A 17,259-nucleotide genomic window follows, 5' to 3' on the forward strand; every position below is an offset into this window, starting at 1 on the left:
AACTGTTAAATGGATGAGAAATCTTAAAAAGCCCTCAAGAGGAAATGGAAAGTAGAGCTTCTATAATTCATAACTTGACACTGAGCTCCATCGTATGCGCGACATAGTGGTGAAAACTTATTATCTCCAGAAAACAATGATCTGTTATTCAGGATAATCCAAAGACATCAAAAGGACCATCCCAAACTATCTGCAATGATAAATACCAATTGACAAACCTTCCATACCTACTCATAATAATTTCTCTTTGTTTGAAACATCTTTATAATCTGTGAGCACAAGATCCCATTTTCTACACTGTGATTCTGCACTTCCGAAAACCAATGAAAACAAATCCTACCTTGCTTTTACTTTGAAGACCAGATCCCAGCACTTCCGAGATAACGCCGTCTTAAATATAGCTGCCTTGCCGCAGCTCCGGCGGTCCAATCCGGCGCAGAGCAGCGGTCTGCTTCCTGATGGTCCTCGCCGCGTCGCCGCTGCTCTCCTCTCCTCTCTCGGGCTTGCGGCGCCTAGCGGTAGACGTGGTGACCTACACCTGAACGTAGCATCCTCAGCTGTCACATCTATCACGTGAAAACCGCCCGGTCTTGTTTGTCCATGCATACGAAGATCAAACATGCGTTATAAACACAAGCAGGGATGCATATTTCAATAAACTGTCCAAGAGCAATGGGTCGCTGCCGGCGGTCGTTTCTAAAACTGCACTCAGCTGTGTTGGCTGTCTTGAACGCACCCCGCTGAGTACCTCGATATTGTTCAAGGGGAATAATGGCTGCACAGGAGCAGTCTCCACCATCTTCCCTGGAAGGCAACAAACCAGGCTTCCCAAAGAAAATTTTGGCCAACAGCCTCGAGGACAAGCATTTGTGCAACTCGTGCCAGAAAGTGTTGCGAAGGCCCCTGCAGGCCCAGTGCGGTCACCGCTTCTGTTCGTTCTGTTTCAACAAAACTGTGAGGTGAGTAGCGTCGTTGTCGGGGAGCTAGCTCGATGGGTGAGCGCCCTGTGAGCGACCGGAGCTGTTCACCAGCCCCCCTCTTGGTTTCTTTAAATCTAATGCTGACCTGCTTATTGGTGCTGGTTTTACTAAACGCAACCACACGCTCAAGTATGATAAATACATTGGAGAGACCCGCAAGAAATTCGGCTTGGAGTTAATTCACCAATAATCGCTTCATCACAATCAAATATGATGAATTTTGTGTGACGGGTCTTTGAGGTGTCCCCGTAGTCTAGTCCCGCTAACCCCTGATGCGGCCGGCCCGAGCAAGCTATGGAGATGTGGAAGAGTTGAACTTGACAGTGTTTTATATTAATGTTGTATCAGGGTGACATGTAAGCCGAATTTTACTAGAAGGTCCAACAACTGTTATGGGATATTTCACATGTATTTCAGCCCTTATGTATCTTTGTCAATAACCGAGCCAACATTGCACTGGTCATTTTCTGATTGGAGTTTATGATGACCTTTATCCATATGGTAGGTAAGGTGACCCGACAGAGGTCCATCCAATACATGTACTACGTGTACTTTTCACTAGTTTTTTTTCTATATAAGAATGATAGCAGTAGGATCAAGAAATTCGTTTATTTTTGTTGTTGTCATGAAACAGAAACAGGAATAGACTTTAAAAAAAAAAAAAAAAAAAAATCCTATATATTATTCATTTATATATGTATAACGGCGCGGTGAGAAGACAAGCTTGTGTTTGTGAGATCACTGATTTTTTTTCATTCTCACTGTGCGCATGTGTGTGCGCCGTTTTGTTTCGTTTTCAGACATACTTGTATTTTGGGATCATTCATTGTTGGTGAAAGCATCGCCTGGAGTAACATTTGCTGCCACTAAAAGACCAACCCTGTCTGCATCTTTGTCAAACAACTTTATTCAGAAACTCTCTAAGAAATAGGTGTTAGGGGAGTTGTTCCTGTGTCGATGTGAGGGAAGGACAGAGGATGTCGCATGTGTACAGATTGCAAAGCCCTCTGAGGCAAATTTGTAATTTGATTCTGGGCTATACAAAATAAACTGAATTGAATTAAACATAAATATGTGACCCATCAGATTATGTGACTGTAGATTAGGGATGACTTCCTGTGTAGAACAGTATGTGACATTTCCCTTACTAGTAGAGGGTCCCCCTTGTTGAAATTCCAACATTATATTAGTTAATATTATGCTTATATAGTCAATATCCCCAATATTTTTTTTGTTAAAGGTGCTAAATTCGAAGTTGGGTGCATTAATATAGCAGCTAACTTCTATGTGGCATATAGAGGTACCATGAAGTAATGTCTACCTGAGCAGAGCATGTAGTCACACTCCCTCTGTGTGTGGTACAATCCAAGTTTCTCTGTGCTTTGTTTACCAAGCCTGCTTTTTAGTGCATGTGACTAATTTCCGATGCTCTGCACTGGGCTCATATAGTGGTTAAAAGCTTATGACGCCGTCCTGACCATCTGTGTCGGAGCCAAAGCATAACGCCCGCACATTGGTTTGTGATATCCCCCCCCCCCCTACCCTACCATTGCAAAGGCGTGTCAGCACATTTTCTTTTGTCTGCACTGTTTGTGCTGTTAGCACTGTTGGCTGCGAGCCGCCAAAATCACATTTCCCTACAGTCAAAATTGACGTTTTCTGTTTGAACAACTGTCCAAAACCCAAAGACTCTCTATTTAGAAGGATACTTAACTACTGGAAACAGTAAATATTTATCAGCTGTGTATGAAAAATGACCTAACCCATTAATTGAAAAAAAGACTGGATCAAAATTGTTTTTCAAATCTGGATAAAAATGTTGTCGATCAACCCAATAATTTCATTAAGTAATCATTTCAGCTCTATATGTTATCCCGATTCAAGGTCTGCTTACTAGCTTTATTGGAATCTTCATCCAACAGGCTTCCTCACCAAATGGAGATGTGTGACTGGTTTTGGTCTGGCATTCACTTGAAGACCACTAATATAATATTTGCCTTTCCTCCCTTCAAGCTCCGGACCACAGGAGTGCGGTGCTTGCATTAAAGAAGACTTGTTCGAAGAACCCACCTCCATTCTCAAGCAAGGCGGTGTACGTATATATTTTTTTACCCTACACTGCATCTTGTTTTTCCTCCTTAGTTACATTAACTATTGCATTAATATTATTTAAAGTTACTACAAGGAACTTTTAATTGCGATGCCTCTGTCCGACCTACATAAGCCAACAAGACCAGGGTGCCGCCAATCAACACAAAATGAAAGTTCCTCTTAGTAACTTTAATACTCCAGTCAGATGGAATCAGACAGACGGTAGATGGCCTCAGCTGTGTTATCACTAGCGGCCCCTACCAGCCGGTAAGCGTAGTGAGTGAGGAGTCAGCAATGGCAGTATGAAACCGGCAATAAAAGGTGTTTTGAGCCAACGCAACCAAGAGAAGTCCTTGACAATGATGCCATAAATTGCCACCCAAAATATATTATGCAGTCTGCCATAGCAGAAGTGGAGATTAACCATGGACAGACACAGAGGTGCACACTCACTTACTTACAGATGCACACATACGACTGTTCGTGTATTTGATTTGCTGACCTGCCATCGCATTGGACTGTTTGTTTTTTCCAGAAGGTTTTGTCCATGCCCTTCTACTGTCTGGCCGATTCCATGTGAATGCAGCATGAGCTCCCTAGTTTGTTAACATAATCACCAGTCTGTCATTAGTCGTATAGTTCAGCCTGGTTTGGTATCTTTGGGTTGAAGGTGAGAAGAGACTGCATTTTTGTGGATGTTAAAACCCCGTAGTCAACACTGTAACGTCAAAGTCGTTGCTGGTTTTCAGATCAAATGTGCAGGAGTATAGAGCCAGCACAATAAAAACTTTGATTGCTCTTTGCAAGCGTAGAAAATAGAAGGAGCAACTATAGTCCTGTGTCCCTAGAATGACCATATGTGCAGGTGAAATTAGAGCCGGGAGATAAAACATTTGATCCCTTAGGAGTGTTTGTAACACCACACCTCCGACTGTAACTGAAGACACGAAACCAGACCGCAACGAACAACAACCTCTGCTTCTCCACGCAGGCTTTCCCTGACAATGCAGCTCGGAGAGAAGTGGAGGCCCTGGCGGCCGTCTGTCCCAACGAAGGATGCACGTGGACGGGGACCATCAAAGAATTTGAGGTGCAAATCGTGTTTTTTATCTCATAATATCAACTCAACTTTATTTATAAATCATATTTCATGCATAAAAGAAATGGAACACAATGTGCTTTACATAAAAAATGACATAAAATAGGTGCAAGTGAAGATGAAGTCAGTGCAGAATATACATATGCCATAATAAACATGACACACACTGTGACATACACACATCCTCATCCAGGCCATCAAAATATAGAATATATATAAAATGCTGTGTTTTTACTCATTTTAAATGCTGCATTTCTGTTAAGTGACTCGCATCATGTAGGTATTTTGTGAAAGCACCAATAGTCAACCCTTCAATACTGTTGCAGTATCAATATCAAACATTTTGTGATACTTGATTTTCCTCCCTATGGTCCCATGGTGGTTCAACGGAAGGAGCGGGACTTCACCGCAAGTCTGTATTCATATGCGGATCATTTAACTATTATGAGTGCTGTTTCTGTTCTATGGTGAGACCAAAGTAGATGTTAGGAACAAACTGTTTTTTTCAAATATTTTGCTGAGGAGTGATAAGATGGAGACGGGCCTCTATGGTAGTAACGTCATGTAAAGAAGTAGCATGACTTTATCGTATACATAAAATCATACATTTTCATACATTCACCTCTTGGTCGTGAAGTACCAAATCAAACGGTAGTGAAAGTTATGAGTCTTTTTTTTTTTTTTTTGTTTGTCACCTGCAGGCCAGCCACGAGGGTCACTGTGACTTCATGATCATCCTGTGTCCGTCCTGCAAAGAACTGATGAGAGCCAACGAACAGGAGCGCCACAACGAGAGGGAATGTCCAGAGAGGACGCTCAACTGCAAATACTGCAAGGAACCCTTCCTGTTAAAGAACATCAAGGTCGGCCTCTCTATTACTGTAATAACAAAATCATCTTATATGACATTCATGAATCTCAGGGATAGAATATTATAAAAAGCTACCCGCAGGCCTTTGAGTTCAGACCATAGACCGTTAATAAGAAGTGGACGGAGTCATGTGACAATGGTTTGTGGACTGATGTTTTGAATGCTCAAGTTTGGCGATTTCACTGTCGCCATCTTGGATGACGGCCGATGAACAGAAGTTACCATATTTGGACTGTGGAGGAGTGACGTAGAGACATCTTACACTTCTCTGGTAGTGGCAGCGACCTGTCAATCACAGTAAGCCCCGCCCTAAAGCATACCCTGCTTTATGATCTATTTGACTCTAAATGGACCATTTAATGCTGTATTGAAGAAGACTTGAAACTAGAGATTGAGAACATGAACTCATGTTTACAATGTTTACTAAGGGAATAAATCAAGTGAGAAGTAGTCATTTTCTCATAGACTTCTATACAACCAGAGGATTCGCCCTCTGCTGGTCAGTAGAGAGAATGCAAGTTTTAAGACACTTCGACATTGGCTTCACTCTGCAGAACAGGAGGAAACCTCATTGCCGAACTCAAAGCTTCAAAACGGCAGTCCACAAATCTTATCTGTCGACTACCGTAATACTACCGAAATAAGGTCCCATTCATGGGGGACATCGTAAGGGGAGGGACTTTCAATTTAAGTCTTTTGCCTATGTAGTGCGATTTCCAGGTACAAGAATCCTAAATAACTGTTCTATTATATGACAAATATCTGACCAGTAGTTTTATTTTATAGAATATATGTGTATGGTTGGCATTCTAAGTTGTTTTGTTGCATACTTGGAGTGATATAGATCCATCTTCCAAGCATATTCCTTTCAGGAGGGTGATTTAGAGCTGCAACTCCCCAAATCAAAGTAAGACAATGTGTAGTAAAAGGATTTAAATATATTTTTGGACATTACTTAAGCTCAGAATGTCCCATGGCCATCATGACACTCTCCTCTATGCATTTGTATAAAGATGAACATATTATAAAAAAAACTCACACACTGTTAAATTGCGTGTTAAATTAATTTAATTTAATTAAAAACTTTGCTGGTTTCTATCAGTAAACCAGGGTAATTTGATGTACTTCATTTTTTTAGGCTCATGATGAAATCTGTCCAAAGTACCCAATGATTTGCGAAGGCTGTGCAAAGAAAAAGATCCCCAGAGAAAAGGTATCCCACATATTTATTTTCCAAATGATTTCTCATAATTCTGTTGGATTGATCTCATTTACCATTTTAGCTAGGGATCCAATTCTACGACATGTTCTATAGATCATTAGCTTCTATCATTTTTTTTTTGTTTGTTTTGTTTTGCAGTATGTGGACCATATTAAGTTCTGCAGTAAATGTAAAGCACCATGCAGATTTCATGTTGTTGGCTGCGATACGTCTGTAAGTAGACATTTCTGTTATAATTTGCTGTATATGTAACGATGGTTAATGTAAAAACAATTGGATTATGTAATATCGTGGTAAAATACAACAAAATCTCCAAGAAGGAGTTTATAAAATCAAATTTCAATCAACATGATTTTTCAAAGAATAATAACTAATATGTGAGGAAATAAATGTATACTTAATGATAAAACAACATTTAGGACATGTTCTTCACTTTGCAAAGATATTACATAATTGAACAGTTATTTCATAATTTGTTGCTGCATGCCTATGAATGCATCCTGGGACGTTGAGTACAAAGCATGTGTGTATACATGAAGCCTACATAAAGTATTCACCTAACGTAGGCTTTTTGACACTATTTTACTATTCTTTTATGGTTACTATGTTGTGATTATACTTGAAATGGGAGTGTTTTAGGCTTTTTGACACTGATCAGCAGAAAAAAGAAAACAACATTCTGAACTGTTTATGGAGAGTTTAGTGGAAATATAAAACACAAATTTGATCGCAGTTTATTATTCTTTATTTGGATCATCGGTAGCTGCAACAAAGTTAGCATCTACTCTTCTCTTGGTCCGTACACAAAGAAACAAACCCCTTTACCTCAATCAGGGTTCCTTTATCTGTAATTACAGTTTTTAAATGATATGTTCGGCTTGTCTGGTCTGGTCTGGTCCATTCTCATGAACCTAATATCCACTTCGAGGAGGATTCCTTATTATCATGCCATTATTATTCCTTATATATTGTGCAATATTCCAATCAATTTAACTTTGAATTACTGTCAATATCATGCACAATAAACCTTTTCTATTTTAGTTTTTATTAGGCCCTGGTGTTATTTTTACTTCTTATACACCTTATCATTTTACTCTTGTATTTAATCTTTGTGGTTGAATTTTACTTTTCTATTTTAGTTTAGCTTTAATCAATCCCCGGCACAAGAATCTTATTTTATCTCTCTTAAAATTTGGAGGACAAAAGTCACTGTGACATCTCAAAACACATTTTTGGCAATAATTCAAGAAATGATGTGTCCAGAGAGGAGTTTGGATACCATAACAAGCCTCTTTGAGTTGGTGCTTCAATCGCTTGTTAGTGAAAACATAGTGAAATGATGGACCTTCTGTTTATGTTGGGCTGCTTCTTGTTCACTGCTCACTGTAATTACTGTAACCATGGTAACAGGAATTAAGTGACAGGGCAACACAAACTCAGTGCTTCAGCTTGCATTAACTGCGTCGAGCTAGGGTCGTTTTTCTGAAAATGACTTATCATGTGTATTTAACATAACATCAATAACACCATGATTACACAAAGCTAGTCTCCATTCAGCTTCAAGCATTTCTTCTGTTGTTCAGTGTCAATGTGGTGAAACTATAAAGCATGAAAAATTGCTGGGATGAATACTTTGTAAAGTGTATATTTCCATGATAAGCTCCATTATTTCTTTGCTGTATGCTTTTTCTTTTCTTTTTCTGTGGCATAATTTCACAAAACGTCCTAAAATTCTCTTTTTGTTCGTATGTGACAGATGAGGATTGTAGTTTGTGTTCTTATCGTGCTTCTGCTCGTGTCTTTCTTCGAGTGGAGGTGGAGAAAGAGAAGCTCCATGACCACGAGCGACAGTGTTCATACGAACACCTCAACCTGCTCCTGCACTTCATCATGGGCATCAAGGTGAGCCTGGAGAGCCTGCAGCCCCAGAGCTTGGAGGTGGCCAGCCACAAGCTGCAGGAGCTCCACCTGTCCCTCAGGGACCTGGAGCTGAAGATGAGCCAGCTGGGCGGGGGCGCTGCTGCTGCTGTTCCCTCGCAGGGTGCTTGTGCCCTGACCCTGGCCACCTCCTTCACCCCGCTGCCCAGCGCCGCGGCGCCGCCCTGGAGCTGCAGCTCCAGAGCGAGAAGGCCAAGGTGGCCGAGCTGAGCCGCCGCTGCCAGGAGCTGGAGCTCAAGGTGGGCACGTTTGAGAACATTGTGTGCGTCCTCAACCGGGAGATGGAGCGCTCCTGCACCACCATGGAGGCCTACAACCGCCAGCACCGGCTGGACCAGGACAAGATCGAGATCCTCAACAACAAGGTGACAAAAAGGACACATGTAGTCCAGCTGGGATTTCCTCCTGATAAAGTTTAAAATCTTAAAGATGGCAAAGGGATTTTTAAAATTTCATTTATTTTACCAGATAAAACCAACTGAGATAAAATTGATTTTACAACGGTGACCTGGCCAAGAATGCTGCAACCACAATTTCATACATACAATAAAATACATAACAATACATTACAGAGTAAAAACTAATGGCCATGCATTAAAAGAAGAGGTTTTATATATATATATTTACACATATAGTGTATAATACATATAGACAAAAAAGACATAAAGACATGTTAACTTTAGTTTAAAACTGGTTAGAGAGATCAGGGAGTCTAAATTAAGTCCAGCCTGCAGGTAATTTTAATACCCTAGGGCCATAATAAAAAACACCCTTTTCCCAGTCTCAGTCTGCACAGGTGGCCCCTTAGAGCTCAACCAATATTGGACCTAAGATTGTATTATGTACAAGTACAAACTTAGAGCGTTCATATATTGGTAACCTTATTAAAATAAACCAGTCCTGCGGGCATTGCAATAGGAAGCGGAGACCATCCGACGCGATTGTACACTTTGAGTTTGAAATATATCTCAAAGCAGCATGATATAAAAAATAATCAGATTGTCAAGGCACCAGATATTAAGAGGATTTCAAAAGTCCCTTTATCCCAAATGGAAATTGATCATCATGCACAGATCCTTCCGTCAGTCAAATAGGCCATAAGGTTAAACGTGAAAAAGTGGCTAGAAATTGATTTTCGTTCCACAACATGGGCACTACTTTTAAATATGTTTTTGCATACACAATTACCCTTTGGTTTTGAGTTAACAGTTCTGCACAAAATATCCTGCAGTTTTTGGTCAAAACCCATAAATGTGAATAGGGAAAAAAGTAAATCTCATGTTGCTGATTTTTCTTTTCATCTTACAACACAAAATATCTCCCAAACTGACATCTATACATCTAACTACACGTCTAAGACAAGTATTGGTGCATTAGTTTACTCAAATGTGAATTTCAACCATGAAATATGGCAAATTATTCAAAAATATGCTTCATTCAATTGAAGTTCAGTGTCCTTGTTTTCGGATCTTGATTTTTCTCTCAAAGGGTAACGTAATGCAAATGTTACTGATTGCACTGTAATCCTATGTAGACCTATATCATACCTATAGTAAGCTCAATGGATTATTGCTCAAAGCCTGATCAAGTGTTGACATGAGTGGACCGTCCTGTTGATGTGTTTCTGCGCTGTAGGTCCGTCAGCTGGAGAGGACGGTGAGTCTGAGGGACCTGTCCATCGTGGAGATGGACGGGAAGATGAGGAGATGTCGGCAGCCACGTACGACGGCATCTTTGTCTGGAAGATCTCTGACTTCACCAAGAAGAGGCAGGATGCCGTGGCGGGCCGCGCCCCGCCATGTTCTCTCCTGGTAAGTTATTTTAGTGATGACGTACTTTAAGGATTTCCACTTCTTGCAGTAAATAAAAGACATTGTTACACGTGTTGTGTTTTCCAGCCTTTTACACCAGTAAATACGGCTACAAGATGTGCCTGAGGATCTACCTGAACGGCGACGGGACGGGCCGAGGCACCCACCTGTCTCTGTTCTTTGTGGTGATGAGAGGACACAGCGACGCTCTGCTGAAGTGGCCTTTTAACCAGAAGGTAACACTAGTTTCAATTAGTGGTCTCCACCCTGCACACCAAAATAATGCCACTGTAGAATGGTAATTACTTTCAACAATGCATATACATATATTGTAACTGAGTAGATTTACTTAGAGTGCTGTACTTAAATACAATTTCGATGTACTTGTACTTTACTTTAGTGTTTTCATTCTGCTGCTTGCTCCTTCTTATCCACTACAATTCAGAGGCAAATATTGTGCTTTTTACTCCACTACATAGTGACATGCGGTTGGTAGCTTAGTAAGATATGGTAGCTACTTTAATAGATGAGATTAATTATTCAAAATCATTTAAATAATAGTCTATCATCATATATATGTTTATAATAAAGGATAAGATGGTAGACTTTATAGATCTTGAGGGGGGTAATTTACAAGCTAACCAGCAGCGAGTAAAGGATTCAAATGATCTCCACCTTTACCAGCTGCAACTGTTAGCTGACGAACACATAAGTGCACTTTCACTCATGACACAGTATTTGTACCCTGTGTCATTGATACTTATATAAACACATAACTGAACCCCACCCATGATCTACACATGCTGTAATTGCCTTGTCACTGTGACTTTAAAGTACAGAGCTGCAGTCAGTACAGGGTTAGCCTAGCTTCAAAATTATACCCAGCAACACCTCTTAAACTCACCAACACACACACACACACACACACACACACACACACACACACACACACACACACACACACACACACACACACACACACACACACACACACACATTGTATCTTGTTTTTGTTTGTGTAATCTGTATTTGTGTTTTTAGGAGAAGTTTGCGCTGGCTCTTAAAGGGTCTGTTTATGATATTCAGAGCATTAATATAGCATCAAACAACTGTTTGTAATGTAAAGATATAGCGGTTTAATGTGAGTACTGGGCCGGCCTCAAGTGCACGCTCGTGAATGTTAGTGCACGTAAGCATGCCCGACTAGCTATCTAGTGGACTGCGTTGTCGCAGAAGTGGAGCGCTAAACCTCCGGTTCCAAACAATGTTAGCTCTGTCAGCCCTCCGTTTGCTGCTAGCCGCCCGTTCAGCCCACGCCATGGTGGGAGCCGTTTTGGAGGCAATAGATATGCTCTGAAAATTTTAGAATTAAGCACCTTTTGAAAAAACAAAAACAAGACACACGTTATTTAGGGAGCTTTAGAGCTGTAGGTAGGTTTATTTTTTTTACTTTTGCCAGAATCAGGCTAGCTGTTCCCCCCATGATAACAGTCTTTATGCTACGCTAGGCAAACACGTCCTGATCTAGCTTTGTAGCTAGATCGTAAAGAATGAGATTGTTATTGTCTCATCTAACTTTCAAGAGAAAGCAGATCATTTCATAAAAATGCACAGTATTTTATGGACGGTTGGGATATTAAGATACATTTTTTTTGCAAATGATTTATTTCGGCTACTTTTGACTAACAGTTTCAAATGACTTTATAATCCAATATATTTTATATTTTTGTAACGTTCTTGTACCAATACTTTTTATGTATGAGATTAACCTTTTCTAATATCATTATTACATTTGAATATACTGTCACTCATATTCCAACAAACACCTTCAAATATCATAATGCTGTACACTAGAACTGCTGCAGTTTTTTACCCGTCATAGTGGATGTGAGTGCTCTTCTCCTAACGTCTGATCCCAGGTCACCCTGATGCTGCTCGACCAGAACAACAGGGAGCACATCATCGACGCCTTCCGGCCCGACGTCTCCTCCTCGTCCTTCCAGAGGCCCGTCAGCGACATGAACATCGCCAGCGGCTGCCCGCTCTTCTGTCCGCTCGCCAAGCTGGACTCAAAGAACTCCTACATACGCGACGACACCATCTTCATCAAGGCCATTGTAGACCTCACCGGGCTCTAGGTAAAAGGACGAGGGCACAAATCCAACCCCTGCCTTCTGTTGTCACTAACCAGTTTGAATCGACAGGCTTTTGCATCCCCATTAACTGCCGTTTGTCTTCTGGGGGTCAGTCTAGTTCTTTTGGGATTGGTACCCATTGTTGGCGGCAATACACAAGACCAGAGCAGGTTGCTTTTCTTTTTGGGGCCAGTGGATGTTGGTTTTCAAATCTTTGTAAGCCACTATAACTAGTTTACCAATCAAACTGAGTTTCTATTTGACGTAGATAACCAACCAAAGTGACTGGAGGAGTGAACACAATATAAATATGCCAGTGTTCCCTCAAAGGGTATTTGAACTGCTAGAAGCATTCCAAGACTTGTGTGGAATATTATGCTTGCTAGTAGACAACTAAAATGACATGGTCTCTAATCTCCAGGCATCGTGCTGTGGCTTCTTACACCATGGATGAGGCTCCTCATCTATGGTACGAGATTTTCCGTTCACATTTGAACATTAGCCGTGTTTCCCTTCAGGTGTCGAGCGAATTTTGAACAATCTTATTTAGGGCACGTTTCCATCAACTGGTTTGGTAGCGAATAAACTAGGCTACAGCGTAGTTTCGTCAGAAGCCGCCGCTATAGGATACAGGCTGTTATCCGCCAGTAAGTTGGCAAACCGAAACAAAACAAGTAGCCTCGGCCATCTTTCCAATGTACCATAGAAATTTTATTTTCTTGAGTTTTAATTTTTCTTTCATGTCAGCTCTTATTTGCCATGTTTCATGCTTACTGGAGACGAAGACAAGAATTCACGCATTATGGGAATATTCAAGAAGACAGCGACAGCAGAAATAGCTGATCAGTCATGTGAGTTAAAGGGCCAGTTTGTAGTACTTAGGGGGATCTATTGACAGAAATTACACTTATAAGTATGTTTTCTTTTTTGTATATCACTTGAAAATAAGAAACGTTGTTTTTTGTAACCTTTTAGAGTGAGTAGTTTATGACATTCACCGGGTCTTCTTCACGGAGCCTGCCATGTTCCTACGGTAGCCCAGAACGGACAAACCAAACACTGGCTTTAGACAGGGTCATTCATGTTTTTGCATTTTTAACGTCAAGACACACTGGCCCCTTTTAAATGATAGCTATGTCAGAATTTACTTGGCAAAAGCGTTTTCATAAGCCATTTAACGCGTCAACAATTTTTTGACAAAGGTGAAAACCACCTCAAGCAAGTGTAACTTTGGCCCCACTGAGGAAGCTTTACAGTATTCTTCCGTTTTCTTACAGATTTACTAATACGATACTTGAAAATGCGCATTGATTTATGTCAATGGAAACACGGCTATTGTTGCTTCCTTCTGCAAGTAAATAAGTCCTCAAAAGTTATGGCTGCTAGCTGGTAGTTATGTTCCAAAACAATTGGGCCTTAACTAGTAGTCTGGTAACTACCATAACTCGAGTCAAGCCAGGGAAAAGCCAAAAATGACACGTTTGACATATCATGTCCTTGAGAAGTTAATTTGGCTAAGATGTTGACAAACTATTACTTATTTACACATCCAGCATACAGTAATATTAGCATTCATAAGGAGTCCAACCCGATGAATAGAAGTCCAATATTATCTCCTTTTAGTTCTGTTTAGGTCTCCACCAACTCCTGAAACATCTTGCTCTTAAGCTTGCTTGATGCTTATCTGTCTGCAGGTAGTGCGCAGTGCGATTATCAGAGCTTTTAGTAATGGAGACAGCTCCAGGCTACCGCTAACAACAAGCTGGATGAGAGCGGTGAACCAAAACCATAAAATTAAAGCAACTAGCTAAATTACATTAAAGCAGTGCGTGGGGAGCCGCAGAATTGGTTTATAATTCACTTGATGTGTGTTGCTGAGTGACCCTACTATATGTAGCCATTTGGCCCAATCTTAACATAAAACTACAAAGTGCTGGTTGATGCAAACAGTATTTTTGTTACCTGATTTTCACCTGGGTTTTTGTATTGTATTTTTGTAATTTTAAGTTTGAAATCTCAAACGCCAATAGCTTTCCAGATTTTGTTTTTAAATCAAAATTATGAGCCTTTAGAGCAGCGTTGCCACCGATAGTTAGATAAAGCGGCATACGACAACGGCGGTGGATCAAGCAGGTGTGGGCACTTAAGACATTTGGTTAATTTTTTTTTGGGGGGGGAATAGTGTCTTTTGCATTTATGACGTGGATTTCCTATAACGTTGTGTGAGAAGCCCATGTAGCCTTCAGCATATCCCCCGCACACAGTTTGTGGTGCAGTTGGACTCGTTTACTGTTCCTTTAGCTTCTATGCCTCCAGCTCTAAAGTCCTGTGTTCAATGGTAATCATTTGTGGCGGTGGACATTGCTTGAATTCCATGAATTCCGAGTGCAGTAACTCCATGTGTTTGCGAGTGCGCGTTGTTTCATTTCTTTGTGTTCGTTTGCATTTTGGCTTTGTGGAAGATGCACCTTAGCTTGCAACAGTTTCTGCGCTGTTGGAAGTCAAGCAGATTTTCTCCAAATGGAAATGATATTAAACTTTGGCTTTTTCAATATTTGTTGTCTGCATATTGTCACTTTCTTTGACCATTTTTACCAAGGATGTCATCAATTTCATTGGAGCAATTTATAATATTTAATAACATGCATACTTACAAATATTGAAATCGCCAAAATTGAGTATTGCATATACCTGTGCACTGATTTTGTACGTGCCTACACGAGAAGTATATCAGAAAATATGTCCACTGCTGTGTCTTCACAAAGGATCCATTTCCATTTTTCTTCCTACGGTTTCTGAGTGATGGATACAGCTCCTACAATGTTACTTCATCACTAGGGCTGTCTATTGGAAATACAGGGATGCACAAATCCAATATATCACAATATATTGCGGTATATTACGATATATTGCGCTATATTGCAATATGTACCGGTATATTGCGCTATATTGCAATGTGATATATCCTGGTATATGGCGATATACCACGATATATGGCGATACTTTAGGCAAGACGATACATTGCGATTATTTAAAAATCTAATGTACTGTCGCAGTATGAAGGCCACCTCATGCATAAAATCTGACCATAACTTTTTTTATGCAGTCAGAACAGTGGGATCTGCATTTGCAGTTATCACTGAACATCTTAGCGCTCCTTTTTTTGTGCGACTTGAGCCACTGTGTAACACCCATCTTCACATTCAAACTGAAAATCCATAGTGTTTTTGTGAAACTATACTGTATCACAAAAAAGAATCTCCCCAAAGTGTATCAATATTTTCTTACACCCACATTCATCACCATCCTGCATTTCAGCATTTACATTCGATTATGAGTGCATAGTTATAATTTCTCAGCCGCGCATGGATATTGAACCTGTAATATTACCAAATGTAGAAAGGGATGTTGATCCTTCTGTGAAGACACTAAGTTATATTTCCATATGGGTGTAGCCTTTGGCCGTGCTTAGACATGCAGATGCATGGAACTGGATGTGAAGGCCTCCGGATGGAGGCAGAGCTGAGGTATTAAAAGAGGAAACGGTTGTTGTTATTGTAATATTTTCCTATTTTTGGCTTTCCTCACAGCTTTGAAATGACCTACTTTATACATATAAAGAAGTGCCTGTACCTATTTTTTTTTTTTATTATTATTTTTTCATGTTCCATGAACCCACTTAGCTGTGGATGTGCTTTCCTGTGAGTTTAAACCTAACTAAATGTGAAACTCATCATTCTGTGCAGTGTATTTTTATTAGTATTTTTTTTATTGTTGTCCTTTCTGACGCACCTCCTCCTTTTTCTGAACTCTTTGATGTGATGAAATCCATATGACTAAGAATGTCTCCCTTTGCATACACAAAACTATTGAATGTTGCAGTTTTACTTTATGTAATCATAGTTTCCAATGAGGTCAGAATGTCATCATCAACCATCTTTATGCATCTTCCTCCAAACACATCCAGCATGTTTTTAAACCTCTCAACAAATACTGAAAGCTCTCCGTGCAAGAGAGGTTTGCATTTATATATATAACACTGGTTCATATTGTGGACTAGCTTTTATTTTTTTATGGTTTTATAATACAGTATATATATATATATACAGCACTCCAGCATATGATAAAATTTAGGTACGTTATAGAGTTTGATGAGGTGTGTGCTGCTATGAAAGACATATCTGAATAATATATAGATTGTATTTATTGAAGAATATATCGTATGTTGAGAGCGTTTAAAAGCAGGTTTTGGTTTGTTTGTACAAAAAGATGCATCTGCAGTTTGATCTCGGGAGGTTGCAGCTTCTATGTTGCTATTGCTCTCTTGTCGTTACGGAAACGTGTCCTCCGTTCTTTCCTCTTCAGAGTATGCTGTTGACATTTCACAGAGGACATTTTTGTGTGACTGTGGCCTCTATTAAATCTGCTTCTACGCGCCGTTTCGCCTCGCAGCACCACGTGGAAGTTTTCTTTGCTCTGTCTTGTAAAAAATGCGTCGTCTGATGCGACCTGGGACTAATCTGTTATTCATAGCTGAAGAACATAACAACAGAAAAAGGGCTTCACATTTTTTCATCCCCCTCTGCTAAAATTGTCACATGAAGACAAAAAACACACGTTACCGTGGCTCGATCTGTGGAACGGATCCGGGGAACCACAACACACATTTGGAGCCAGGCGTCATGTTATGCTGTATCAGCGATATTGACTCGTAGGAGATGCCACACTGCCTCACTGTTATTGCAACAGAACAAACAATGTGTCAATGTGACGTGCGCATTTCAAACAACACTTCGGAGAAGTCGAACTGGAACGGTTTGATTTATTTACATATCTGTTTCTCTCTAAAGCCCGTGTTGAGATTAAGATGAAGAGCTTTTCATCTGTAGCAATGACATCAAACTGCAAAATCCGCTTGTTGTTCTCTCTGCTACGCCGTGTGGATAGTAACCTTGTGTGTTAGTGAACTCTTTGTACTACCTGAAAATTTTGTTCCATATTTGTATTAAGTTTTGTTTTATTAAAGGTTTTACGATGCCCTCTATGCAAAGAAGTGCACTGTTTTATCATTTTTGTAATGTGAACATTCACACATTTGCTGCAAGATGAAAA

General features: G+C 40.2%; 1 protein-coding gene across 1 annotated transcript; it reads left to right on the forward strand.

Annotated features, from left to right (window-relative positions):
* The first annotated feature begins 727 nt into the window (after nt 1-727).
* On the forward strand, nt 728-12,157 carry LOC129101424 (TNF receptor-associated factor 2-like). The gene is given in 13 exon segments (XM_054611248.1): nt 728-959; nt 2,994-3,072; nt 4,063-4,161; nt 4,872-5,033; nt 6,180-6,254; nt 6,402-6,476; nt 8,079-8,165; nt 8,372-8,566; nt 9,837-9,900; nt 9,903-9,989; nt 9,992-10,012; nt 10,100-10,248; nt 11,932-12,157. Coding segments are annotated over 13 exon segments (1,500 nt in total). The 5' UTR covers nt 728-771; the 3' UTR covers nt 12,151-12,157.
* Nucleotides 12,158-17,259: the final 5,102 nt, after the last annotated feature.

The sequence above is a fragment of the Anoplopoma fimbria genome, chromosome 13 (genome assembly GCF_027596085.1).
Source record: "Anoplopoma fimbria isolate UVic2021 breed Golden Eagle Sablefish chromosome 13, Afim_UVic_2022, whole genome shotgun sequence".
NCBI classification, from domain to species: Eukaryota; Metazoa; Chordata; class Actinopteri; order Perciformes; family Anoplopomatidae; genus Anoplopoma; species Anoplopoma fimbria.